This window comes from Drosophila yakuba, chromosome 2L (assembly GCF_016746365.2).
Source record: "Drosophila yakuba strain Tai18E2 chromosome 2L, Prin_Dyak_Tai18E2_2.1, whole genome shotgun sequence".
Lineage (NCBI taxonomy): Eukaryota > Metazoa > Arthropoda > Insecta > Diptera > Drosophilidae > Drosophila > Drosophila yakuba.
Genome location: NC_052527.2, coordinates 25,426,060 through 25,452,994, shown reverse-complemented (window position 1 = coordinate 25,452,994; position 26,935 = coordinate 25,426,060). Strand labels below are relative to the sequence as shown.

Sequence of the window (26,935 nt, the reverse complement as noted above, 5' to 3'; positions counted from 1 at the left end):
CCAAATGGATCGCCTTTGTGGAAAAAAACACAAACATATTCATTTGTTATAGGATACGCTCTCACCGTGTAATTTTTAATTTCGAAAGGGCCGGCATAGTCAATAACCGTGTAGGTGAAGGCCCTCGAGAAGGAGACTCTATCTGTCGGAAAATCGACAATCAGTTTACACGGATTCAGCACAGCCTTCACCAGAATCTTGATTTTAGGAATCCAATACATCGATCGGATCATGCGTACAATCAATTGACTACCGCCGTGAAGAGTAATCTGGTGAGCAAATTGGATGAGAAGGCAAGACAGTCTACAGTCGTAGGGGAGAATTATCTGATGGCTTTCATCATATTGTAGGCCCCTGGAGGTAGAAAGGCGGCCGCGTGCCTTTTAATAGACGTTTGGGTCCATGAATGGAAGCAGATTCAGTAACGGACTGGACACTGGAAGGGGGCTTTTATCTGCCAGATGGTTCTGCTCTGGGCCGTATGCTCGGTGCTGCGCAATGTGGATCAGAGTTCTAATCCCAGTCCCGACGAGCCCTATCGACGGGCGGCGCTCAAGAATCGTCAAACATATGCCATATGTTCTAGGAAGTCGATAGACGGGGCCTTGACGAAATGCACTTTGACCGCGCGCTGCTCTAGCTCTGCCACTTGTGTTGTGACTGTAAGCAGACGAGTCAAGATCCATACCCTATCTCGACGTGGATGTAGATAGCCGCTCCATAGGCTTTCTGAGACGCGTCGCAGAATCCGCGATGCTTTATGGTTACGCTGATACCAGACCCATCTCGGAACGATTGCCAGCTCTGAATCATTTCGGTGGAAAGCTTATCGCCCCAGCCTAGGTCATGCAACCAAATGATGATGACAATTTGGGACAAAACTTCTCGCTTTGCATAGGATGATGACAATTTGGGACAAAACTTCTCGCTTTGCATAGGATGAAGTTCCTTTCGCAATAGGAATCAGACTCCTTTTCCATCTTGACTTGTCGACCTAAAGCGTGTCGAGTGAATCAGTGTCGCCGATCTGGCGCACCTGAGTCATGAAGGATGCGATTCGTTTTGGATTACCCTTGGAAATCGACCCGTTAGCACCCAGCCGAAAATAGTTTCCTGACCCAGGTGCGAGCCGCAAATATTTTGTCGGGTACCATCCATCATTATGGACGGTAAAAAGTCATTTAAAAAATTTCCCTAGTCGATTAAAGCTCGTTCTCGGTAGTTCGTCCCCAAATGACACACGTCAATGATTGCCGTACTCAGTAAAACGGCTGAAGTGCCGGAAGCGTAATTGGTTTGCACCGCTGAAGTGCTTGCCGATGCATTTCTTCTGGAGGGTCTCGAAGAACGAGATGTTGAGGGACTCGCATTTGGGGGCTGCGATGCAGCAACGGTGCCTTCCCTTACATTTAAAACACCTGTGTGTGCTCGTGCAGTCACGTAGCTGATGGCCTCTCGCAAAACAATTTATGCAGGGCTGCTTCTTTTTGATGTAGCTGGAACGCGCGTCAACTGACATTTAGAGAAAGGGCGGGCACAATCATACTGTATGGTTCTCCTTGAAGCAAAAGTCACACCCTTTCTGAGTAGTACTTACCTTTGTCTGGAAGGATTGGAGTTTATTTTTGAACGACCTGAATCGATTGCGTAAACTCGATGGCCTCCAATGTGCGATATCTTTCGCTCAGAAAGGTGTTCATTTCTTCCCAAGCAGGGATTTCTTATTTGGTCGTTAAGGACTGTTCCCATAAGGAGAGGGTCAGCTTTGGCAGTTTGCTCGCGCAGAGGAAAACCAACAGACAATCCCAGTTGTCAGTAGAAACGTGAGAATGAGCTAGCACACCCCTGAATCGTGGACTGCAGCACCTTTAAAGCATGACAATATTCTTGGGATATCTTGAAAAGAAGCTTGAGTTGGCTGTTGACTAATAGGCGATTGTTTTGGAACCGATATCGAAACGCTTCCCACCCCGAAGCAAACCCCACATTCGTATGAGGGGATTTAGATAGATGGCTTTTGGCTCGCCGCTTGTTTTCGTGAGGAGATGAAACAGCTTCTCGACCGGTGTCAGCGTGGGGTTGTTAATATAAACTGCAGTGAATAGGTACCGGAAAGTGGGCCATCGGAGGTAGTCGTCATCGAAGACACCCGTATCGCACGGAGGCAAGCGGCAACCGGACGAAATTAGGGGCTGGGAGGTTACTTGCGCGACTCGAGGCGTTGCTCTGTCAATAGTTTCGCCAATTTCCGCTGCGCATGACTCGTTTACTGAGTAACAGTAGTCTAGTTACCCTTAGGAATTTGGTCTCAAAACTCGCTTGACGCTTTCGTCAATATTCGGGAGTTCTCTTCGAACTGCTCGATGGAAGGTTCCTTCCCTTCGGAGTGGATATCGCGGGTCTGCCATTTGGACTAGCGGACTTGGGTGCTAGCGCGAGCGGGTAGCGGAGAATGTCGGTTTAGTTTTGGGTTCCTTTCCTGGCGCAGATGTCTTTTTTTGGTCTCCCTCTATTGGCATACTCCGTTATGAAAGGAGGAAGAAAGAAGGCAAGGAGGGCTGCACGCCGCAAAAAAAAGTGGAAGAGAAACAGAAAAACAAGCAACTGGGCTCTGGATGGACAAAAACCCCGTCGGAATTCGAGTAAAAATTGGAATTGGAAAATTTGAAAAAAGTCGGTTTAAAAAATGGCTAAAAAAGTAAATAGCTCGATTAATAGCTGAATCTAGCTTTTTATAGCGTAATTATTTGAATTCGAATTTAGGAACACAGGGAAAATCATAAAATACTACTGCGAAGCACAAAAAAAACAAAACAACACGCCAAAAAACCTAGCTAGAAAAGCTGATAACTCCGGAAGAATATACTAAATAAAAATCGTAAATTATTTAGTTTGGTTGGATTTTGTCTTTAGGGACCGGAAAAACATTTTAGACCAATTCGGGGAGAAAACCGCCAGAAATAGTCAATTAATAGCTTGAACAACTTTTTTAAATTTAATTAATAAATATTTTTTTACTTAATAAATAATTATTTGGGTTTTAAAGTTTTTTTGTTTTCTGAATTGTTTTATTTTATATCTATTTATTTTGTTTGTTTTTTTTTCTTCGAGTGGAGTGTATCTCGTCGGAACTGTGTCCTTGTTACGTCGGTGTATTCGTGTCTGTGTCCTGGGAAAGACATCCGTTGTTCAGGCACCAAGATGCCGACGTAAGCTCGTCGATTTTGGGTCGTGGGATCTTGGTAAGCCCCTCACCCCTCCAACATAACGAGAATAAATATTAGTAGTGCCTGAAAAAGTTGCCCCACAAGCTGTAGCTTGATCGTAAAACGATCGGGCAATGTTTCGAGCATGCCTGATGGATCGTCGCGGGCCGCGCAATACGATCCCCTTTTGTCAAGGTTGTCCGTCAAACGTTATGTCATCGTTTTTGACCTACTCCACTTCGCGCGTTAGCACCCCTTCGGGAAATGTTTACCTACTCATTTTGTTGTAGTTACAATAGCATAATTTTATTGAGTAATAGATCGTTGGCTAGTGCCATGTAATACACAAAAAAAAAATTGCAAAGCTAGCATACAAAAATTATGATAAGTTACCTATAATTGTTTTTTGCGAGGAGTATCGAATTCATCACCAAGCAAAGGTGCGCACGTCAACAAAAATTGTTGGCTATTCACGACTACAAACGTCGCTCTGAGGGCTTTTGTTTTTGCATAACAAAAACAAGACGGATACTCGTCGCTGAAAAGTAAGTTTTATTTATTTAAAACAATATTGAACACAAAATATTTAACTCCTATTAATTAAATAAATTGGCTGGAAGAGGTTAACAATAAGATATTTTTCTTTAAGCCTGACAGAAATATACTTATATATTCACTAATGGTGTAAAAATAAAATGAGCACGAGAATATATGTATATATATGAATATAAAATAACTCGGGAACAGGATTCCGTCAAACGTACCCCATTTTAATCCGGAGCGATGAGATCTCGACGCGTTGGATCCTGGGTGTTGCTATATATATAGTGATGGAGTTATACATACATATACCTTCGTGCACCAATTAATTGTAACCGATAATAAGATAAACACAAACACAAAATAAAAAAAATTACACTAAGTGGAGTATATATAAAAGTATGAATGAGTTGGGTTTCTGTTCTTTTGTAGCACGCTTTGTCTGCTATTCGGCTCCCAGGTTACTTGGAGCGAGCATTTGTTAGGGAAGTCAACGCTGTTGCTTGTTTTTGCTGATGCTCACTTTAACGGCCATGCACCGGCTCACTTGTTCTTTTATTTGTAATTGTTTTGCGTTAGTATTTTTAATTAAGCACTTTGTGGGAAACCGGATGCAATCCTGTCCAGGGCATGGTCCCTCCTCCTCGATACGGATCTCTTGTACATTTTTACGATCTTTAACAGAGCCAGGAAGACCAGCATAGCAGCGATGAATTCCAGGGTGTGTTGTACTCCTTTTATTTCCTGTTTGTGGTCGACAACCTCCACGGTGTTTATCACATTTGCTGTGTTGTCGGAGGCCTTAGACTCCTTTGCCGCCCATCCTGAGAGTTTCGTGGAACTATGGACTTCCTTCAAAGTGTGTTCCTTGTTAGTCCTTGCTCCTAAACGTTTTTCTTCGAGACTGGAATTATCCCTGAGTAATGAACAGAAGGATAATTGCCCGGGTATTTGATGTACGGATGACTGCCTCTGGGTATTGACTACGGATGTTTTCCCGGGTACCGACGGACTACGGGTGTTTACCCGGGTACTGACTGCGGGTGTTTTCACCGGTACTGACTGACTTTTCATCGGTGAGCCATGGTCTTTTTATACCGGCATAGAGCTTTTTTCTGATCTATTGGTCTTTTATGCCAAGTGTTCCCACCTAGGAATCATATTTCTCGCTGTCCCCTATTTTGGGGAGTCAATACCCCTTTGGTGAAGTGTGCCCGGAACTGGTGTTGATTTTTTTTACTTTCTGCAATCTATTGCGGCCGCTGACCGGTTCATTGGAGACATTTATTGTCGACTTGCATTTTCTTTGTCGCAATCCAACTGAGTCAACGGGGTGATGTACCCCTTCCCCTGCTTTAAGATTCTGGTTTTGAATCTTCAAAGTCTTACGATCTCCCGAAAAGGGTTTTAAATTTTTTTGGAATTGTTTTATTTTATTTTTATTTATTTTGTTTTTTGTGCTTCGAGTGGAGGGTATCTCGTCGGAACTGTGTCCCCGCTCTTTGTCAGTGCAGTCTGATATCCCGATATGCGTACACCTGCTGAAGACCAAAGAGGGAAAGCTTGTTAAAATATATGTTATGTACGAGGAGCGGAATAAAATTCAATGTTTTTGGTTAAATGTATTAATATGTGTAAAAGTATGTTTTTTTGGAACGATGGGTTTTTTTTATACCCGTTACTCGTAGAGTAAAAGGGTATACTAGATTCGTTGAAAAGTATGTAACAGGCAGAAAAAAGCGTTTCCGACCATATAAAGTATACATATTCTTGAACAAGATAGCCGAGTCGATTTGGCCATGTACCTTTCTTTCTTGGCCATCTCTCTTTCCGTTCGTATGAACGCTAAGATCTCAGGAACTGCAAAAGCTAGCAGGGACATAGACGCAGCGCAAGTTTGTCGATTCATGTTGCCACGCCCACAAACCGCTTAAAACTGCCACGCCCACACTTTTAAAATAGTTTTTGATATTTTTTAATTTTTTGTATTAGTCTTGTACATTTCTATCTAACGAAGTTCTCTGATCGGGGTAGGATCTCAATCGTGGCCAAAGAACCTATAGAAGAAGTGGAACCTAGAGTAAGGAATTTGTATTGGAGAGTGAACTGGAGGGGGCGTATAATTTTAGTAAATACGCCTTTGGTCGTCGTCGCTTCGCTGTTGTTGTGGTCGGAGTTGTTGCAATTCCAAAGAAAGTAGATGGCGCCGGTTCGTTTATATACTTTCATTTATTTCACTTCGGATTACTAAAGATCTAAAAAAAGAATGCCGCGGGACCACAGAGTGGTGAACTTGCCTACTGCTCATACGTAATCCGCTCACACTGTCGGTCAGAAAACGCGCCCTACGAGCAAACCTTGTTTACTCCTAGCCGGGTGGTGGGCAGCCGGAACGCAGCCGCGGCCTGGCAGGTCCTTGAGGCCGTGTCCAGCACGATGGCGGTCGTTGCCACCGACGGGGACGCAGCTGAGACCTCCGGACGCTGGCGATCGTTGGCGACTGGGGCTAGCGACGGAAACAGGGAGATGAACGTGGGATGAGGTGCAGAGGGCTGCCGCCCACTGTGCGTCGGTGGTGGCAGAGAGGCCACTGTCGGAACAGAACGGATTTCGTAGTGCATATGGTGTAGGGTGTGGTGGTTTCCCTCCACACTTCTTTCATCCTTTCTGGCTGCGTCAGCCTGCTCCTGAGTGTTGATGGGCGAGTCAGTTTGAACACTACTTATTAATTAGGCGCTTTTTAGCGCTTAGTTTGTGGAACGAGGAGCCATTCTAGGAAGTTTTGTCTGTCAAGAAAAGAAGCAAAACAGGGCTTAGTACGTGCAGACTACACCTTGGACCCCGGAATGGGGGAAAACCCTTATCCCTAGGACCGGAGGACTCTTTGTCCTCCATAGGTAGTAGAATGACCTTGTGGACAGGGCGACTCGAATGCGGGGATCGGCTTCAGGGAAGGGAGAAACGTTTCTGCCGAGCCGCCATTCAATTGATGGAAGATTGTCCTCTTTGAAGACTACCAAGTCGTCGACTTTGTGAAGTTATTTAAGATATTTCTCTTTCCACCGTGCACTAAACTGCTGATGTCGAGCCTTAAGATATGGCCATCGATTTATTATCGATCCGCCCTTTATTTCGAACTCAGCCGTTGAACAAGGAAATGGCCTGGTGTGAGGGCCAGCAAATCTGAAGGTTCTTCGGACATCGTGGATAGGGGTCTGGAATTGAGGCAAGCCTCGTTCTTAGCGAGAAGCGTCGCCAGCTCCTCAAACGTGTACTTGCGGGCGGACGTAGCTTTATAAAAAAGGGTTTTGAAACTTTTCACTCCCTCTTCCCCATATGTGGAGCCACGGGTGGGATAAACCGCCACACGAATCTCTGATGGCTACATGCATCCGACACAGACTCTTTGATGGCTTGTAGAAAGTCCCTGGAAAGTAAAGTTGCTACCCCCCATAAAGGTCTTGCCATTATCAGAATGGACCCGCTGAGGACAACCGCGCCTCGCTACGAAACGATCAAAAGCCGCTAGGAAGATCAGAGGTGAGTTCCAAATGGATCGCCTTTGTGGAAAAAAACACAAACATATTCATTTGTTATAGGATACGCTCTCACTGTGTAATTTTTAATTTCGAAAGGGCCGGCATAGTCAATAACCGTGTAGGTGAAGGCCCTCGAGAAGGAGACTCTATCTGTCGGAAAATCGACAATCAGTTTACACGGATTCAGCACAGCCTTCACCAGAATCTTGATTTTAGGAATCCAATACATCGATCGGATCAGGCGTACAAGCAATTGACTACCGCCGTGAAGAGTAATCTGGTGAACAAATTGGATGAGAAGGCAAGACAGTCTACAGTCGTAGGAGAGAATTATCTAATGGCTTTCATCATATTGTAGGCCCCTGGAGTTAGTAAGGCGGCCGCGTGCCTTTTAATAGACGTTTTGGTCCATGAATGGAAGCAGATTCAGTAACGGACTGGACACTGGAAGGGGGCTTTTATCTGCCAGATGGTTCTGCTCTGGGCCGTATGCTCGGTGCTGCGCAATGTGGATCAGAGTTCTAATCCCAGTCCCGACGAGCCCTATCGACGGGCGGCGCTCAAGAATCGTCAAACATATGCCATATGTTCTAGGAAGTCGATAGACGGGGCCTTGACGAAATGCACTTTGACCGCGCGCTGCTCTAGCTCTGCCACTTGTGTTGTGACTGTAAGCAGACGAGTCAAGATCCATACCCTATCTCGACGTGGATGTAGATAGCCGCTCCATAGGCTTTCTGAGACGCGTCGCAGAATCCGCGATGCTTTATGGTTACGCTGATACCAGACCCATCTCGGAACGATTGCCAGCTCTGAATCATTTTGGTGGGAAGCTTATCGCCCCAGCCTAGGTCATGCAACCAAATGATGATGACAATTTGGGACAAAACTTCTCGCTTTGCATAGGATGATGACAATTTGGGACAAAACTTCTCTCTTTGCATAGGATGAAGTTCCTTTCGCAATAGGAATCAGACTCCTTTTCCTTCTTGACTTGTCGACCTAAAGCGTGTCGAGTGAATCAGTGTCGCCGATCTGGCGCACCTGAGTCATGAAGGATGCGATTCGTTTCGGATTACCCTTGGAAATCGACCCGTTAGCACCCAGCCGAAAATAGTTTCCTGACCCAGGTGCGAGCCGCAAATATTTTGTCGGGTACCATCCATCATTATGGACGGTAAAAAGTCATTTAAAAAATTTCCCTAGTCGATTAAAGCTCGTTCTCGGTAGTTCGTCCCCAAATGACACACGTCAATGATTGCCGTACTCAGTAAAACGGCTGAAGTGCCGGAAGCGTAATTGGTTTGCACCGCTGAAGTGCTTGCCGATGCATTTCTTCTGGAGGGTCTCGAAGAACGAGATGTTGAGGAACTCGCATTTGGGGGCTGCGATGCAGCAACGGTGCCTTCCCTTACATTTAAAACACCTGTGTGTGCTCGTGCAGTCACGTAGCTGATGGCCTCTCGCAAAACAATTTATGCAGGGCTGCTTCTTTTTGATGTAGCTGGAACGGGCGTCAACTGACATTTAGAGAAAGCGCGGGCACAATCATACAGTATGTTCTCCTTGAAGCAAAAGTCACACCCTTTCTGGGTAGTACTTACTTATGTCTCGAGGGATTGGAGTTTATTTTTGAACGACCTGAATCGATTGCGTAAACTCGATGGCCTCCAATGTGCGATATCTTTCGCTCAGAAAGGTGTTCATTTCTTCCCAAGCAGGGATTTCTTATTTGGTCGTTAAGGACTGTTCCCATAAGGAGAGGGTCAGCTTTGGCAGTTTGCTCGCGCAGAGGAAAACCAACAGACAATCCCAGTTGTCAGTAGACACGTGAGAATGAGCTAGCACACCCCTGAATCGTGGACTGCAGCACCTTTAAAGCATGACAATATTCTTGGGATATCTTGAAAAGAAGCTTGAGTTGGCTGTTGACTAAAAGGCGATTGTTTTGGAACCGATCTCGAAGCGCTTCCCACCCCGAAGCAAACCCCACATTCGTATGAGGGGATTTAGATAGATGGCTTTTGGCTCGCCGCTTGTTTTCGTGAGGAGATGGAACAGCTTCTCGACCGGTGTCAGCGTGGGGTTGTTAATATAAACTGCAGTGAATAGGTACCGGAAAGTGGGCCATCGGAGGTAGTCGTCATCGAAGACATCCGTATCGCACGGAGGCAAGCGGCAACCGGACGAAATTAGGGGCTGGGAGGTTACTTGCGCGACTCGAGGCGTTGCTCTGTCAATAGTTTCGCCAATTTCCGCTGCGCATGACTCGTTTACTGAGTAACAGTAGTCTTATTTGGCCTAGAGAAGAGGCAATGAGTCGAGGGATCCTTCTAGGGCAACGAGTTCCGAGAAAGTTTTGTAATCTTTATCCACCTTGTCCCATAGGGCTCGCAGACGGACTTGCAAGGTGTGTAGGGACGGAGATGCTTGATCAGGAGTGTTGATCTTGGCGTCGAAGAGGCTTATGCGATCGCTGTTCTAAGGATTCCATCTTTTTGCTGCTAGATCGAGTTACCCTTAGGAATTTGGTCTCAAAACTCGCTTGACGCTTTCGTCAATATTCGGGAGTTCTCTTCGAACTGCTCGATGGAAGGTTCCTTCCCTACGGAGTGGATATCGCGGGTCTGCCATTTGGACTAGCGGACTTGGGTGCTAGCGCGAGCGGGTAGCGGAGAATGTGGGTTTAGTTTTGGTTCCTTTCCTGGCGCAGATGTTTTTTTTTGGTCTCCCTCTATTGGCATACTCCGTTATGAAAGGAGGAAAAAAGAAGGCAAGGAGGGCTGCACGCCGCAAAAAAAAGTGGAAGAGAAACAGAAAGACAAGCAACTGGGCTCTGGATGGACAAAAACCCCGTCGGAATTCGAGTAAAAATTGGAATTGGAAAATTTTAAAAAAAAGTCGGTTTAAAAAATGGCTAAAAAAGTAAATAGCTCGATTAATAGCTGAATCTAGCTATTTATAGGGTAATTATTTGAATTCGAATTTAGGAACACACGGAAAATCATAAAATACTACTGCGAAGCACAAAAAAAACAAAACAACACGCCAAAAAACCTAGCTAGAAAAGCTGATAACTCCGGAAGAATATACTAAATAAAAATCGTAAATTATTTAGTTTGGTTGGATTTTGTCTTTAGGGACCGGAAAAACATTTTAGACCAATTCGGGGAGAAAACCGCCAAAAATGTCAGGAAATAGTCAAATAATAGCTTGAACAACTTTTTTAAATTTAATTAATAAATATTTTTTTACTTAATAAATAATTATTTGGGTTTTAAAGTTTTTCTGTTTTCGGAATTGTTTTATTTTATATCTATTTATTTTGTTTGTTTTTTTTTCTTCGAGTGGAGTGTATCTCGTCGGAACTGTGTCCTTGTTACGTCGGTGTATTCGTGTCTGTGTCCTGGGAAAGACATCCGTTGTTCAGGCACCAAGATGCCGACGTAAGCTCGTCGATTTTGGGTCGTGGGATCTTGGTAAGCCCCTCACCCCTCCAACATAACGAGAATAAATATTAGTAGTGCCTGAAAAGAAAAGAAAAAGAAAAAAAAACTTCTCGCTTTGCATAGGATGATGACAATTTGGGACAAAACTTCTCGCTTTGCATAGGATGAAGTTCCTTTCGCAATAGGAATCAGACTCCTTTTCCATCTTGACTTGTCGACCTAAAGCGTGTCGAGTGAATCAGTGTCGCCGATCTGGCGCACCTGAGTCATGAAGGATGCGATTCGTTTCGGATTACCCTTGGAAATCGACCCGTTAGCACCCAGCCGAAAATAGTTTCCTGACCCAGGTGCAAGCCGCAAATATTTTGTGGGGTACCATCCATCATTATGAACGGTAAAAAGTCATTTAAAAAATTTCCCTAGTCGATTAAAGCTCGTTCTCGGTAGTTCGTCCCCAAATGACACACGTCAATGATTGCCGTACTCAGTAAAACGGCTGAAGTGCCGGAAGCGTAATTGGTTTGCACCGCTGAAGTGCTTGCCGATGCATTTCTTCTGGAGGGTCTCGAAGAACGAGATGTTGAGGAACTCGCATTTGGAGGCTGCGATGCAGCAACGGTGCCTTCCCTTACATTTAAAACACCTGTGTGTGCTCGTGCAGTCACGTAGCTGATGGCCTCTCGCAAAACAATTTATGCAGGGCTGCTTCTTTTTGATGTAGCTGGAACGCGCGTCAACTGACATTTAGAGAAATCATACTGTATGGTTCTCCTTGAAGCAAAAGTCACACCCTTTCTGAGTAGTACTTACCTTTGTCTCGAGGGATTGGAGTTTATTTTTGAACGACCTGAATCGATTGCGTAAACTCGATGGCCTCCAATGTGCGATATCTTTCGCTCAGAAAGGTGTTCATTTCTTCCCAAGCAGGGATTTCTTATTTGGTCGTTAAGGACTGTTCCCATAAGGAGAGGGTCAGCTTTGGCAGTTTGCTCGCGCAGAGGAAAACCAACAGACAATCCCAGTTGTCAGTAGACACGTGAGAATAAGCTAGCACACCCCTGAATCGTGGACTGCAGCACCTTTAAAGCATGACAATATTCTTGGGATATCTTGAAAAGAAGCTTGAGTTGGCTGTTGATTGTTTTGGAACCGATCTCGAAGCGCTTTCCACCCCGAAGCAAACCCCACATTCGTATGAGGGGATTTAGATAGATGGCTTTTGGCTCGCCGCTTGTTTTCGTGAGGAGATGGAACAGCTTCTCGACCGGTGTCAGCGTAGGGTTGTTAAACTGCAGTGAATAGGTACCGGAAAGTGGGCCATCGGAGGTAGTCGTCTTCGAAGACACCCGTATCGCACGGAGGCAAGCGGCAACCGGACGAAATTAGGGGCTGGGAGGTTACTTGCGCGACTCGAGGCGTTGCTCTGTCAATAGTTTCCCCAATTTCCGCTGCGCATGACTCGTTTACTGAGTAACAGTAGTCTTATTTGGCCTAGAGAAGAGGCAATGTGTCGAGGGATCCTTCTAGGCCAACGAGTTCCGAGAAAGTTTTGTAATCTGTATCCACCTTGTCCCATAGGGCTCGCAGACGAACTTGCAAGGTGTGTAGGGACGGAGATGCTTGATCAGGAGTGTTGATCTTGGCGTCGAAGAGGCTTATGCGATCGCTGTTCTAAGGATTCCATCTTTTTGCTGCTAGATCGAGTTACCTTAGGAATTTGGTCTCAAAACTCGCTTGACGCTTTCGTCAATATTTGGGAGTTCTCTTCGAACTGCTCGACGGAAGGTTCCTTCCCTTCGGAGTGGATATCGCGGGTCTGCCATTTGGACTAGCGGACTTGGGTGCTAGCGCGAGCGGGTAGCGGAGAATGTGGGTTTAGTTTTGGGTTCCTTTCCTGGCGCAGATGTTTTTTTTTTGGTCTCCCTCTATTGGCATACTCCGTTATGAAAGGAGGAAAAAAGAAGGCAAGGAGGGCTGCACGCCGCAAAAAAAAGTGGAAGAGAAACAGAAAGACAAGCAACTGGGCTCTGGATGGACAAAAACACCGTCGGAATTCGAGTAAAAATTGGAATTGGAAAATTTTAAAAAAGTCGGTTTAAAAAATGGCTAAAAAAGTAAATAGCTCGATTAATAGCTGAATCTAGCTATTTATAGCGTAATTATTTGAATTCGAATTTAGGAACACACGGAAAATCATAAAATACTACTGCGAAGCACAAAAAAAACAAAACAACACGCCAAAAAACCTAGCTAGAAAAGCTGATAACTCCGGAAGAATATACTAAATAAAAATCGTAAATTATTTAGTTTGGTTGGATTTTGTCTTTAGGGACCGGAAAAACATTTTAGACCAATTCGGGGAGAAAACCGCCAAAAATGTCAGGAAATAGTCAAATAATAGCTTGAACAACTTTTTTAAATTTAATTAATAAATATTTTTTTACTTAATAAATAATTATTTGGGTTTTAAAGTTTTTCTGTTTTCGGAATTGTTTTATTTTATATCTATTTATTTTGTTTGTTTTTTTTTCTTCGAGTGGAATGTATCTCGTCGGAACTGTGTCCTTGTTACGTCGGTGTATTCGTGTCTGTGTCCTGGGAAAGACATCCGTTGTTCAGGCACCAAGATGCCGACGTAAGCTCGTCGATTTTGGGTCGTGGGATCTTGGTAAGCCCCTCACCCCTCCAACATAACGAGAATAAATATTAGTAGTGCCTGAAAAAGTTCGTACCGTTTGTCAGTCAACAGTCCTCACTGCCCCACAAGCTGTAGCTTGATCGTAAAACGATCGGGCAATGTTTCGGGCATGCCTGATGGATCGTCGCGGGCCGCGCAATACGATCCCCTTTTGTCAAGGTTTTCCGTCAAACGTTATGTCATCGTTTTTGACCTACTCCACTTCGCGCGTTAGCACCCCTTCGGGAAATGTTTACCTACTCATTTTGTTGTAGTTACAATAGCATAATTTTATTGAGTAATAGATCGTTGGCTAGTGCCATGTAATACAAAAAAAAGAATTGCAAAGCTAGCATACAAAAATTATGATAAGTTAGCTATAATTGTTTTTAGCGAGGAGTATCGAATTCATCACCAAGCAAAGGTGCGCACGTCAACAAAAATTGTTGGCTATTCACGACTACAAACGTCGCTCTGAGGGCTTTTGTTTTTTCATATCAAAAACAAGACGGATACTAATCGCTGTAAAGTAATTTTTATTTATTTAAAACAATATTGAACACAAAATATTTAACTCCTATTAATTAAATAAATTGGCTGGAAGAGGCTAACAATAAGATATTTTTCTTTAAACCTGACAGAAATATACTTATATATTCACTAATGGTGTAAAAATAAAATGAGCACGAGAATATATGTGTATATATATGAATATAAAAAAACTCGGGAACAGGATTCCGTCAAACTTACCCCATTTTAATCCGGAGCGATGAGATCTCGACGCGTTGGATCCTGGGTGTTGCTATATATATAGTGATGGAGTTATACATACATATACCTTCGTGCACCAATTAATTGTAACCGAAAATAAGATAAATACAAACACAAAATAAAAAAAATTACACTAAGTGGAGTATATATTAAAGTATGAATGAGTTGGGTTTCTGTTCTTTTGTAGCACGCTTTGGCTGCTATTCGGCTCCCAGGTTACTTGGAGCGAGCATTTGTTAGGGAAGTCTACGCTGTTGCTTGTTTTTGCTGATGTTCACTTTAACGGCCATGCACCGGTTCACTTGTTCTTTTATTTGTAATTGTTTTGCGTTGTTCTACGATCTTTAACAGAGCCAGGAAGACCAGCATAGCAGCGATGAATTCCAGGGTGTGTTGTACTCCTTTTATTTGCTGTTTGTGGTCGACAACCTCCACGGTGTTTATCACATTTGCTGTGTTGTCGGAGGCCTTAGACTCCTTGCCGCCCATCCTGAGAGTTTCGTGGAACTATGGACTTCCTTCAAAGTGTGTTCCTTGTTAGTCCTTGCTCCTAAACGTTTTTCTTCGAGACTGGAATTATCCCTGAGTAATGAACAGAAGGATAATTGCCCGGGTATTTGATGTACGGATGACTGCCTCTGGGTATTGACTACGGATGTTTTCCCGGGTACCGACGGACTACGGGTGTTTACCCGGGTACTGACTGCGGGTGTTTTCACCGGTACTGACTGACTTTTCATCGGTGAGCCATGGTCTTTTTATACCGGCATAGAGCTTTTTTCTGATCTATTGGTCTTTTATGCCAAGTGTTCCCACCTAGGAATCATATTTCTCGCTGTCCCCTATTTTGGGGAGTCAATACCCCTTTGGTGAAGTGTGCCCGGAACTGGTGTTGATTTTTTTTACTTTCTGCAATCTATTGCGGCCGCTGACCGGTTCATTGGAGACATTTATTGTCGACTTGCATTTTCTTTGTCGCAATCCAACTGAGTCAACGGGGTGATGGTACCCCTTCCCCTGCTTTAAGATTCTGGTTTTGAATCTTCAAAGTCTTACGATCTCCCGAAAAGGGTTTTAAATTTTTTTGGAATTGTTTTATTTTATTTTTATTTATTTTGTTTTTTGTGCTTCGAGTGGAGGGTATCTCGTCGGAACTGTGTCCCCGCTCTTTGTCAGTGCAGTCTGATATCCCGATATGCGTACACCTGCTGAAGACCAAAGAGGGGAAGCTTGTTAAAATATATGTTATGTACGAGAAGCGGAATAAAATTCAATGTTTTTGGTTAAATTTATAAGTATGGGTTTACGATGGGTTTTTTTTATACCCGTTACTCGTAGAGTAAAAGGGTATACTAGATTCGTTGAGAAGTATGTAACAGGCAGAAGGAAGCGTTTTCGACCATATAAAGTATATATACTCGTAGTCTTGATCAGGACCAATAGCCGAGTCGATCTGGCCATGTCCGTCCGTATGACGGAACTACAAAAGCTAGAGAGTTGAGATTAAGCATATAGACTCCAGGGATATAGACGCAGCACAAGTTTGTCGATTCATGTTGCTACGCCCACTCTAACGCCCAAAGCTGCCACGCCCACACTTTTAAAAACTATTTTGATATTATTTCATTTTTTTATTGATATTGTAAATTTCTATCGATTTGCAAAAAAACATTTTGCCACGCCCACTTTAATGCCCACAAACCTCCCAAATATTTTATTATTTTTGTATTAGTCTTGTAAATTTCTATTGACTTGTATTCTATTCTACCGATAAATGTATTCTTTATCAGGATTAATCAAATCAAATTCTTCTATTATGCCGTTATGTTCATTCGGATAGATAGACGGGTGGACTAGACGGACATGGTCAGATCGAATCGGCTAGTTATCCTGATGAAGAATATATGTATATACTTCTATACATATTATTTTTATAATAAACGCTTCCTTCTACTTTTTACATTCAATGGATCTGGTCTCACATCACTGATTGACTTGTAAATAAAAAAATTCGTTTTAATTTCTTCTTATAAAAGAAATAGGATCGCAACTCAGATCTGGATTATAACTGTATGTCACATTCTGATAGGCCCACTTCGTCATCAACCGCATGCCATAGTGGTGATTTTCAAACACACAATTCGATTGCTACTCTGAGCATTGTTTTGGGGTTCCTCTCTAACTGAATTATCCTTAACAAAATAACTCTAATTTCGGCTTCCGTGAAATGTATTTTATTGCAAACCCTTAAAAATAAATCACTAGCGTAAAAAAAAATGAAAAGTTTCTGAAGGGCCAACTTGTGCCGGTAGTACGAATTCAATATATAAACTAATGAAACCAGATGATTTAACAGGTTCTAAAGTCACAACGGAATTTCTAGCAGCCCTAAGCTGGACACTTTCCACGAATTGATCGGATTGCTCCGAATCCTTTCTAGCTGCCGATCTAAGCAACATTTGAAAGTTTGCTGCTATTGGCAGGTGATCTGTTTGTACCAACAGCGCTTTTTGTCGCTTTGGAGATTCCTCTAATAGCTGAATACTGATAATCAGTCCCTTCAAGCCACCTTTAGTTTGGTGCATGAACGACTTCATTACACTTCATCATCTTGCTAAAGAAAGCGTACTTAGTCTGTGATTCATTTTTTGCTGTGCATTTTTGTTTTATAGCAGAAAAAGTTTTAATAGATTTGTGTTTCTTTATTCAGCCAGTGTGAGATCCAGTGGGTATCGTCTTCTCTGGCGCCTGACAGTTTGACCAGAGCTTGGGGGATTGGCTGTCAGGTGGTTTGGGTGGTCGCGTATCTTGGTGTGAGGATTGCCTTGTATACCAGGAGTTTTGTGTTTTGCCTCACCTTTGACCGTCTTTCGATATGTCAGAGTAGTTCTCTCATGCGCAAATCAGCCTGGTTGCGCTTAACAGTGGAAACACCAAGTGAGCCGGCGATCAAAGGTCAGCCCTAAGTAATTGGGTGTGGGTACATTAAGGATTGTGTCTCCGTTTAATGAGACAGGAGGGCATTATTCTATGCGCAGTGCAAAAATGGAATTTTTAGACTTTTCCGCTTTCACTACGATGTTTCAGACTAGGGTTCTATTGCATTCAGTTACCGTTGAACGACGGCAGATGCTTCTTCGGGGTCAGAGGCGGTGGCAAGGAATGCGGTGTCGTCAGTGAATTTGGTCAGTTAGGTTAGTTAGTTAGGTTCCTCAAGAGAATGGTGGGAGGGTCTGCGGTATAGAGGGTCTAAGGTGGGTACAAGGACACTGCATTGTGGTACTCCGGCTCTAATGGACCTCGGCGTGCTTACTTAGCTTCCGAAACTCACATGGAATACTCTACCCTCCGCGTAGCATTTAAAAGGGTAAAATGGGAATTGGGAAAACGGGATTTGATTTTATATAGACGTCCAGGGTACTACACCTTGTCAAACACCTGGTTAATGTCCAGCGTAACAGCACGGCAGTATTTCTTTTTCTCGAATGCTTCCAGTTACGCTTAACGATTCGGCGGCATTGCAGACGATACGAGGCTAGGTTGGTTTCAGGTTTTCCCGGCTTCAGGAGAACATTTGCCTCTGCGCGTTTCAACTGATTAGGGAAGTACCTAATTCGGAAGCAATTGTTGAATATGTTGGCTAACATCTGGGAGCAATGTAGAGGCGACATTTTTAATGCTTGCGCGCCGATGCGTTTCGGGTAAGGTGATTTGCTGTTTTCAGTGCTCCGATCTCTTGACCAACCTCCTCAGGTATAACTGGTTGTCCAACACTTGGACTGTCTATTTACTCTAAAGTTGCAGCACGCTCTTCTTGCGGCACCAGGAGCCGTCCGCTTTGAAAACAGGGGAAGCCTTTTTCGAAGGTCTCTTGATGTGGCTAATGAAATGCTAAAGATTGTGTTGTGAGTAACCTGGTTTCAGTTCCTGAAGGAACCTGTGGAAAGAGTCGCGTAGTTTGCAAGGAATTGAGCTCTTTGGTGGCACGATTTAGTTCTGCTTTGTCCCTGGGTATGCTTGTGGACAGCCAAGTTCTCCTAAGGCGTCTTTTTTCAGCCACGAGGGCCACAGCTTCTGGAAAACAGAAATGGAGGTCTCTCTCCGGAGTTCTCGGCGTCGACGAGGGCGGCGGATTCCCATACTTTGCAGCGGTATGCATCTAAGACCTTCGATGGCATTGTGTATGTCGGTGTGTGTGGGTTCAGGGTTCAGGCAGAAGAGCATCCAGAAGGTAAACTTGAAGGCGTCTGCTTGTGAGTTTCCTTTGAGTGTTCTTTTGGAAAACCGGGATGTTGAAGAACAGGTCGACTGCACAGTGATCGGAGAGAAAGTCTTGTGTTGGTGGAGCAATAAGTCTTGGCTTTACAAAGTCGGTAAAATCCAGCAGATGTTTAAGGGAATCGGCTGACTAATGAGTGTGCTCGCCTGTAGAGTGGCAGTCCAGTCGATTGAGCTGCAGGTAACCGTGAGAGAGCTCTTCCTTAAGGGCTGTTAAGCCGGTAATGCAGGTTTATCATCGGTGTCAAATCCCCATCAAATTTAAAAAAAGATCGCGCCCTTTTTCCCCGTATAAGCGTACATATCGTCACCGTGAAACTAGAAAAAAAAAAAAGGTAAATGCAATATTCCAAAACCAAAAAAGGCCAAACTAAACATCGAAACAAAAGTAAACATCGGCAATTAAAAATGCAAGATAAATACAAAAATACAATGCAGCATTAGCATAAGCCAACTCCAAATTAAAAAATCTTAAACTGTCTGCGTCTTTGGTTTAATAAATAAAGATAAATTATATATGGGTGTAGAAATGTTCTAAAAGAAACGTGCAAATTGTAGGCATAGCCTTAACTTTTATAAGTTCATTTTCAGTCCCTCTACCTATAATACTCTTTTGAATGAATATAGTAAATCTTTTAACTCTCCGTGTATAGGGTATAAAAATTCTTCATTGGCTAGGAATTTTTTTAACTGAACAGCGTTAAAACTCCAACGAAAGTCAAATGTTGATCGCTTGGTGGAAAATATGGTGGTTTGTTAATGGTTTCCATTTTAAAATGTATTCTTTATCAGGATTAAACAATTCAAATTCTTTTGTTATGCCCTTACGTTTATTCGGATAGATAGACGGGTGGACTAGACGAACATGGCCAGATCGAATCGGCTATTTATCCTGATAAAGAATATACAATATACTTTACGCTAACGCTTCCTTCTACTTTCTACTAGTGAATATAGTATACTCTTTTATTCTACGAGTATTGGGTATAAAAGGAATGTTATATACCAATTTTAATGAGATTTCTAACATATTTTTACATTTGCTATTCTAAAATATAGCAAATTACTTTGTATTTAGCTTTCTCATGTATCAAATTATTTGTTAAGGTGAAGTATACTTGAACATTTTTAAAAATACGTTTAATAATAAAGAAGGAGCTGTAATATGTAATAGCAGCTTTAAACATTTTGTCATCTCCAATTAATTTTTTTAAATTTGTTAAACGGGGGTAATCACTTTCTCAGTACACTTCCTCCTCCATCGAAAAGTCAGAAGTTTCACCGGCGTAAAGAGAACTGAAATAGGAAATTTAATAAAGTAATTATGGTATCAATATGTTTTACTTACTTCACTGCTCGACTTGTAAAAAAAACAATTCGTTTTAATTTCTTATTATAAAAGAAATAATTAAATGACCACAAGCAGCCTGGTTCCCCAAAAGGATCGCAACTTAGATCTGGATTATAACTGTATATGTCACATTCTGAAAGGATCACTTCGTCATCAACGGCAGACCATAATGGTTGACGAATAACTTGATACTGATCTCCAGCTAATGCCGATAAATTTGCATGGATTGAGTTCATAACCCACTGCAATGATGGCTCTTTGCTAAATTCGTGAGACTTTAAAGAGTTTTAGAATAAACAATAGGAATTACGCTTTTAATAGATTTTTACCTTTGCTTCAGAAAAATCGTAGTCTGGTTCAAACGACGCATTTAAAGTAGCAATTAAATAAAACAAAGTTTTTCTGGAAATCGTATCACAAAGAGTAATGCCTTCATCTCCAGATTGACTGTTGTTTCGCCGAAAGTTGGGCGAAAAGTCAGCCAAAGTTTGTGGAGGTGATAACGCCTGAAGGTCATGCCCATGAGAATCTGCTGTAAATCGTTTATACAATACTTTCTCAGCTGCAACCATTTTGCTATAATAAAGACCATTTAATATATTGTTTTATATAACTAAATAAACATACCATGAGTAACTTTCTATACGTCCAAAAATCGTGATGCCACTTGTTTGTATAGAAAGAGCGTTATTGATAGCCTCAAAACGTGAACTTTCAAGTAACTTCATGATTTATGATGTAAATTTAAATGATACATATAAACTCAAGTTATCGATAAAGTTACAATACTAATCTTATAATATTTACACAGCCTTGTGTCTTATTAGGTTTTGTTGATTTATAATATATCTTGCTTGTAGTATTTGAATTTCAAACAGACAAACTAGCAATTGGTCCGATTTAGCTAGTCTGAGCATTGTTCTTGGGTTTCCTCTCCAACTGTCTTATCCTTAACAAAATAAATGTATTTTCGCCTTTCGTGAAATGTATTTTATTGCAGATCCTTAAACATAAATAAAATGAAAAAGGTTAGTTTCACAATTAGTTCTTATATACATATTTATTTAAAAGGAGCTTTGTAAGAAATTTGTCATAAAAATCGGCAGGCCTAATCTCAAGTTTCTACACATGTACACATAGCTTTTATATGTACATATGTAGTTTCCGAGATCACAGCGTTCACACGGACGTTTCCTTTTGCCATTTGTATACATGCATACATAGTTATCTGTAAATATAGTACACCCTTTTCCACTACGAGTAACGTGTATAAAAACATATATATGTAAGTACATAAATATGTATCAATATGTTATGTTGCTTCGTTGAAGCGTGTGAATATACACAAAGAAAATGGCCAAAATTAATATACGACTTGAACTGCACTGAAGACATATATTTGCATAGCTATGTATGTAAATTCTCAAAACGTATATATCAGGGGCAAAAAGAACTATATTTATATCGTTTGTTGTAAAATTCTCTAGTCTCTAATGATCTATAAGGCAAAAACCAAATAAAACAGATCTTGGCCATTCTTTATTTGTTGTACTCTGTTTATGTTTGTAGTTATACAATGTATTGAATTAATTGATAACTATTAAACTTAGATATGTGCAACAATATAATGAATATATAATGATTTGTAATGTTAACGTGTGTTCGGTAAAGAAAATAAGATTTTAATTAATGGTGGCCACTACACTGAACAGTATCAAAACTAGTGACTCGTTTTTCGAAGTTATATTAGAGCCAAATGCAAAATGTTATACCTGTAATGAAAATGCAATCACTTGATTATCGACACAATAGACCTACAAAAGTGCTCAAAAACATTGTGCGCCAAGCTGACGTCAAAAAGTTATTAGCTATTACGGAACAGTGGTATATGAATCACGTGTCCATTCTTTAATTTTTACTTAATTATTTGAGTTTTGGAAATTTCTGGAAACATATTTGACCAATCGGTTTCGATAAAATAGCGACATATCGAAAAATCGAAATTGCAATTTTGTTAAATTATTTTAACTTTAACCATTTTGAAACAAATAATATATAGGAAATATTACCTCATTTAGTTAAAAGTACATTAAAATAGTTTCTCGACTATTAATTCGCAAATATTATTGCCAAATCCAAAAAAAAATTGGTAAGAACCATATTAAAATTAAAACATTCTTGGCCCGACAGCTGACACCAGTGTGTGGTCGTTACATTGGACGGTTTTGCAGTTGGGGTTGGCAATAAAGGATCTTTATCGGTAGGTAGCACGATGGGTACAATGGTTGGGGTCAATCCCAATTTGATGAGGGATTTCTCTTAATTACACTGGATCACGTCCAGTGATCAATCGTAGCTATACTGACAAGACTAACAGTTGCAACAAAGGCAACTGAAATTTATTAATTAGTGCCTTTAATTTGATTACAAATTGTGAGAAATTAATTATATTGTGAAGTTATTTATTAATACAATTGTATTAATGAAAGATTTGAATGCAAATAATTTTAATGAATTATATATCACTTTATCCTAATAATGCATTTGAGTTCACTTAAAAATATTTAGTAGTTTTATGTTAATTGCATTTTTAACTGTCGCACGCGACATTTTCTTCTTTAAATTATTTCACACTTTTTAAATAAATTAGAAGAACATAGAATGCATTCAAAATGTTTGTAATATATTTAACATATTTTTTTTATTTTTAAAATTATTTTTACATTTAACAAAATATCTTCAGTAAAGTTATAAAATGTACGTATTCTACTTATATGAAAAACTTAATTACCTAACTTAAATTATGTAGTTAAAAAAGTCAAAAACCCTTTTTTAATGAATATGCTGTTCTAGCAGCTTTCGTCTGTTGGCGATTGCAACCAAACCACTGCATCTGGCTTATACCAGGTTTGCTTTGCACATCCTTCCATTTTTCATCTTACTTATTAGACAGTGACATATTATCAATTTGTGCAGATGATATTAAATAAAATTTTAATTCCATTTATGTATATTTCCTTAAATTTGATGTCCCAATATATGTTTGGACACAAGATTGGATGATCACTGGACAAGAACTTTAGGCGCACTGATAACCAATATTCTTTTTCGATGTCGCACGCGACATTAATAGAAACTGATAAGCCCACGAGAAATTTACCGTAACTAGCTATCTCATCGTTTCTTTCATATGTTTTAAATATTCTTTAACTATATACCTAGATGTAAAATATGGAATATCAATTTAAAGGGACTCTCTTTCATAAAAAGAATCAAATCAAAACGTACATTGTAAATTTATTAAACAGAACTTTTGCACTTATTCTGCTTTGCATCGAAACATTTCAAAATGTGTTACGATGAAATGTCAAAAATCCTTGTATTACTTAAATTAACATACCTTATTATACCCGTTACTCGTAGAGTAAAAGGGTATACTAGATTCGTTGAAAAGTATGTAACAGGCAGAAGGAAGGGTTTCCGACCATATAAGGTATATATATTCATGATCAGGACCAATAGCCAAGTCGATATGACCATGTCCGTCTGTCCGTCCGTATGAACGCTGTGATCTCAGGAACTACAAAAGCTAGAAAGTTGAGATTGGGCATACAGACTCCAGAGACATAGACGCAGCGCAAGTTTGTCAATTCATGTTGCCACGCCCACTCTAACGCCCACAAACCGCCCAAAACTGCCACGCCCACACTTTTGAAAAATGTTTTGATATATTTTCATTTTTGTATTGGTCTTGTAAATTTCTATGGATTTGCCAAAAAACTTTTTGCCACGACCACTCTGACGCCCACAAACCGCCCAAAGCTGCTACGCCCACACTTTTGTAAAATGTTTTGAAACCCCACTTTTATACCCTTTTCATATAAAAATAAATTTTAAAAAAGTCGCTTACGAAAACAGACTTGGAGAAATAAATTTATATATCATAGTTTCTTATTCACTGCTATTTCAATGAACACAGCTGTATGCAAAATATAAACAGAGCTATCGGAAAATACCGCACATGAATTCTAAATTACAGAACTATTTTCCGTCTATTAGGGCAATAGAAGAAGTAGGACTTACAATATCGATGTTTGAAAAAAGGCTTATCTTATTGTAGCTGCAATTGCTAACATGTAATTTCAGGGCCCTAAGAAGGACCTCTCAATTAATCGGTGAGGTGCATAAAAAAGCTTTCGGCACACAATATATTACCAAAACATCGAAGTCCATCACAAGACCACAGAAACACACGGAATGATTTTTTTTATTTGATTGTCATTTTCGGAAGCCAATACGACGATCGGCACACTCATGCGTTTCGCATTTTACTAGTTAGCGCAATAACCCAAATTTTACAGGAACATAGGAATCAGGGAACTGCAAGAGTGGCATTTTTTGCCACCCTGATCACACTCAACAATTTTGAGTGCGGGTGCCACTCACACCGGTTTTCGCGGGTACATACAAACACCCGCTCAAAATATTCGGGTGTCTGCAAACACCCTGGTGCCTGCGCACCCGAATCAATGCGGCACCCTACGTCGCGGGTACCGATCACACTCGCCACTCATAACGAAGGGTAGAGATGGCAAACATGCAGAAAAAGGCAAGTGCCTTTTTCTCGGAAACACCCGGGTGTCTTGGTAAACACCCGGGTGTTTTGGTGAACACCCGGGTGTCTGGTAGACATTTGAGTGCCTGTGGTAGGTAACATACGAAAAAGAAAAGTACATTAAGTACTGAAAAACGAAATATATTATGCAGAAAATCTGTAGAATTACGCATTCTATTTACAGAAATTTAACCGACACGAAATAGACATTTCATTTTTATATCTTATATTATTTGCTTTGGTAAAATTTTTAATATTTAATTACAATATTTAACTTTGTATGTATAATTTTTCTTTTTAAAATGATAAAAAAAAACAATAGAAATAGAATTGTGTTAGTTAAGTATAAATACTATTTAATAATATACATAATATATTATTTAATAATACATAAGTTTGTTTTTTGTTAAGACATTAGATACATCAAAACACAAAAACATGTGCACGACCTTTTTCTTGGGTGTTTCCATTCACCCTAAATTTTTTGGACCGTGTCTCGCTTCCACCCATACAATTTTTATGCATACAAAAAAGTACCTGCGGCCGATCCTTGCTTGCGCGTCACCCACCCTAAACTTCTTTGCACGCCAGACACCCGGGTGTTTTTGTGCAAGTACAAAAAACACCCTGGTGGCAAAACACCCGGGTGTTTGTCATTGCTAAATTTAGGGTGTCTCCAAACACCCGGGTGCGGAGACTACCGGTGTTTAGCGGGTACACTTAGGGTGCCGGTGGCTTGCTGCAGTTCTCTGATAGGAATCGTTTCCGACCTCTTACAGTGTATATTCTTGATCAGGATCGCTCGCTGAGCCCGTATGCACGCCGAGTTCTCAAACGCCCACAAGCTTAAAAAATGTTTTGCTTTTAATTCATTTTATTGTTAAAACAATTCTATCGTTATCATAAAAATATTTTGGCAACGCTTGGTCTCTAACGTCTAAAATTGTCACGGCAACTCTTTCGAAGAAAAGAAGCAAAACATTCTTCGAAGGAATCGGCGTGACAATTTTATACATTATACAGTAGAAAATGTCTCCTTTACTGCGCTAAATACTAGTGACCGAAACAAATATATCCCAGGAAACGGGTAATATAAACAGACGCACGTTGAACTTCTTCGAATATATACACTGCACGTGAGCCAGCACAGCTTTTCCGTATGCGCTTCATAGAAAGCTGCCAACTGTTGACCCAAACATCCAGTTTATTATAAACAATCGAATAGACGAGGGAACATGATTATTATATATGCATTCATATATCTTTCCTGTCCGTCAAGTTTAGTTAATTGTTAATCAAGACTACATTTAAGTTAGGTGCTATCAATTCATTTTATTGTTCAGCCACAAATATATCGCGAACCGAAATGCAGTCCTTTGCAGTAGAAATGATGCATTGCGTTTATTTAGTAATTATTTCACCTCCTTTACTTGTAGTCCTGGCGGCAAAGACTGCTTAATTTTGTCAGCTTTTTCTTTATCCTGTACGACAAGAGTGTATAGGAACCTCGAACAACGGATCTTAAATTTGGTGTTTGTGGGATTCTTTTTGATTTTTACAGCACGCGCATCTGAACGGCGTGCCTTATTGAGAAAATCTTTTACTTCTTTAATTTCCCGCGGCATCTGCATAGAAATATATATAAACAACAGAATACAAACTTTATTCTATTTTAATAGAAAGACTCACATTTATACAAATTCAAATATATGAATCCACAAAACTTAAGAATTGATCGTTATTGTTCCAGCACTTAAGAGGAAAGGAAAACGTCTTTATTTCCGTTTAACGAAGTAAAATACATAGTGTTGCATTTTGGTAAATCGAAATCGGTTGAAACATGATAAAACCGCGGTCACTAGTGTGCCGCTGAGGTCACGTTTACACTGACTCCTTCATGCCGTTTTAGTCCTGATTATTTAAGCTTTTAATGAGGATAATATGGAATATTCTGAATATCAAAATTATATATTGCGTATCAGTCCATATTGATAAGTTAGTAAAGGTAGTTTACTATACAAATTTACACCATATTCGAAGTCAGTTTTATATTCGGATTTTATTGTCACAATGTGCAGTCAGAGCAATCAAGCTGTTATTTATAAAAAAAGGAACTTTAAATCTCGAGCGGTAAATAGTTTCGTTACATAAAATTAACAAAATATCTGTATGAATAACGTATAACAGCAACTTGCATATTTATGTCGAGGTGTGTATAATTCCGTTACATTTATTTTCTATACCAATAATAAAATAAGCTTTTCACATGGAAACTAAATAATTTTTTGTTATGTTTTGTTTAAAATACTGACTTGTTATTTAAGCAATATTAAAAAAGAAAATAGTCCTTAAATTAAAAAATATTTTTTTTTTTTTTTGCCAAAATTACAGAAAACAGCGATGTCTACCAACTTCGATGTTTCTCCACCTCTACCCAACGCTAAATATGCAGTAAACGGAGTATGTAAGGCTTTTGTGATGACTAAGTGCACCAACTGTATAGTCTGGC

The 26,935-nt window shown here is 40.6% G+C and overlaps 2 protein-coding genes across 4 annotated transcripts; both read right to left on the bottom strand.

Moving 5' to 3' along the window:
- Nucleotides 1–19,489: 19,489 nt before the first annotated feature.
- Nucleotides 19,490–21,616, bottom strand: LOC6539286 (repressor of RNA polymerase III transcription MAF1 homolog). 3 transcript variants are annotated; one of them, XM_002086145.4, is made up of 5 exons: nucleotides 21,517–21,616; nucleotides 20,439–20,814; nucleotides 20,141–20,387; nucleotides 19,809–20,086; nucleotides 19,490–19,756 (listed from the first exon to the last, which is right to left on the bottom strand). In XM_002086145.4, exons 2-5 carry the CDS (start codon nucleotides 20,537–20,539, stop codon nucleotides 19,702–19,704), a joined length of 681 nt encoding a protein of 226 aa, XP_002086181.1. In that variant the 5' UTR covers nucleotides 20,540–20,814; nucleotides 21,517–21,616; the 3' UTR covers nucleotides 19,490–19,701. The 3 variants fall into 3 exon arrangements, with proteins under 3 accessions (XP_002086181.1, XP_039226438.1, XP_039226437.1); XM_039370504.2 differs by lacking the exons at nucleotides 20,439–20,814; nucleotides 21,517–21,616 and having other exon boundaries at nucleotides 19,809–20,072; nucleotides 20,141–20,282; XM_039370503.2 differs by lacking the exon at nucleotides 19,490–19,756 and having other exon boundaries at nucleotides 19,841–20,072; nucleotides 20,439–21,521.
- A 4,122-nt stretch (nucleotides 21,617–25,738) lies between these two features.
- On the bottom strand, nucleotides 25,739–26,259 carry LOC26535450 (60S ribosomal protein L38-like). The gene is made up of 2 exons (XM_015189718.2): nucleotides 26,116–26,259; nucleotides 25,739–26,051 (listed from the first exon to the last, which is right to left on the bottom strand). The coding sequence occupies exon 2, from the start codon at nucleotides 26,049–26,051 to the stop codon at nucleotides 25,839–25,841; it is 213 nt and encodes a 70-aa protein (XP_015045204.1). The 5' UTR covers nucleotides 26,116–26,259; the 3' UTR covers nucleotides 25,739–25,838.
- Between the last annotated feature and the right edge of the window lie 676 nt (nucleotides 26,260–26,935).

Coding starts and splice junctions, on each gene's coding strand:
- LOC6539286 (XM_002086145.4), bottom strand. CDS start 20,539: ATGAAGTTACTTGAAAGTTCACGTTTTGAGGCTATCAATAACGCTCTT. Junction 20,087..20,140: donor ACGATTTTTCTGAAGCAAAG/GTAAAAATCTAT, acceptor AACTCTTTAAAG/TCTCACGAATTTAGCAAAGA. Junction 19,757..19,808: donor TTTACAAGTCGAGCAGTGAA/GTAAGTAAAACA, acceptor TTCCTATTTCAG/TTCTCTTTACGCCGGTGAAA.
- LOC26535450 (XM_015189718.2), bottom strand. CDS start 26,051: ATGCCGCGGGAAATTAAAGAAGTAAAAGATTTTCTCAATAAGGCACGC.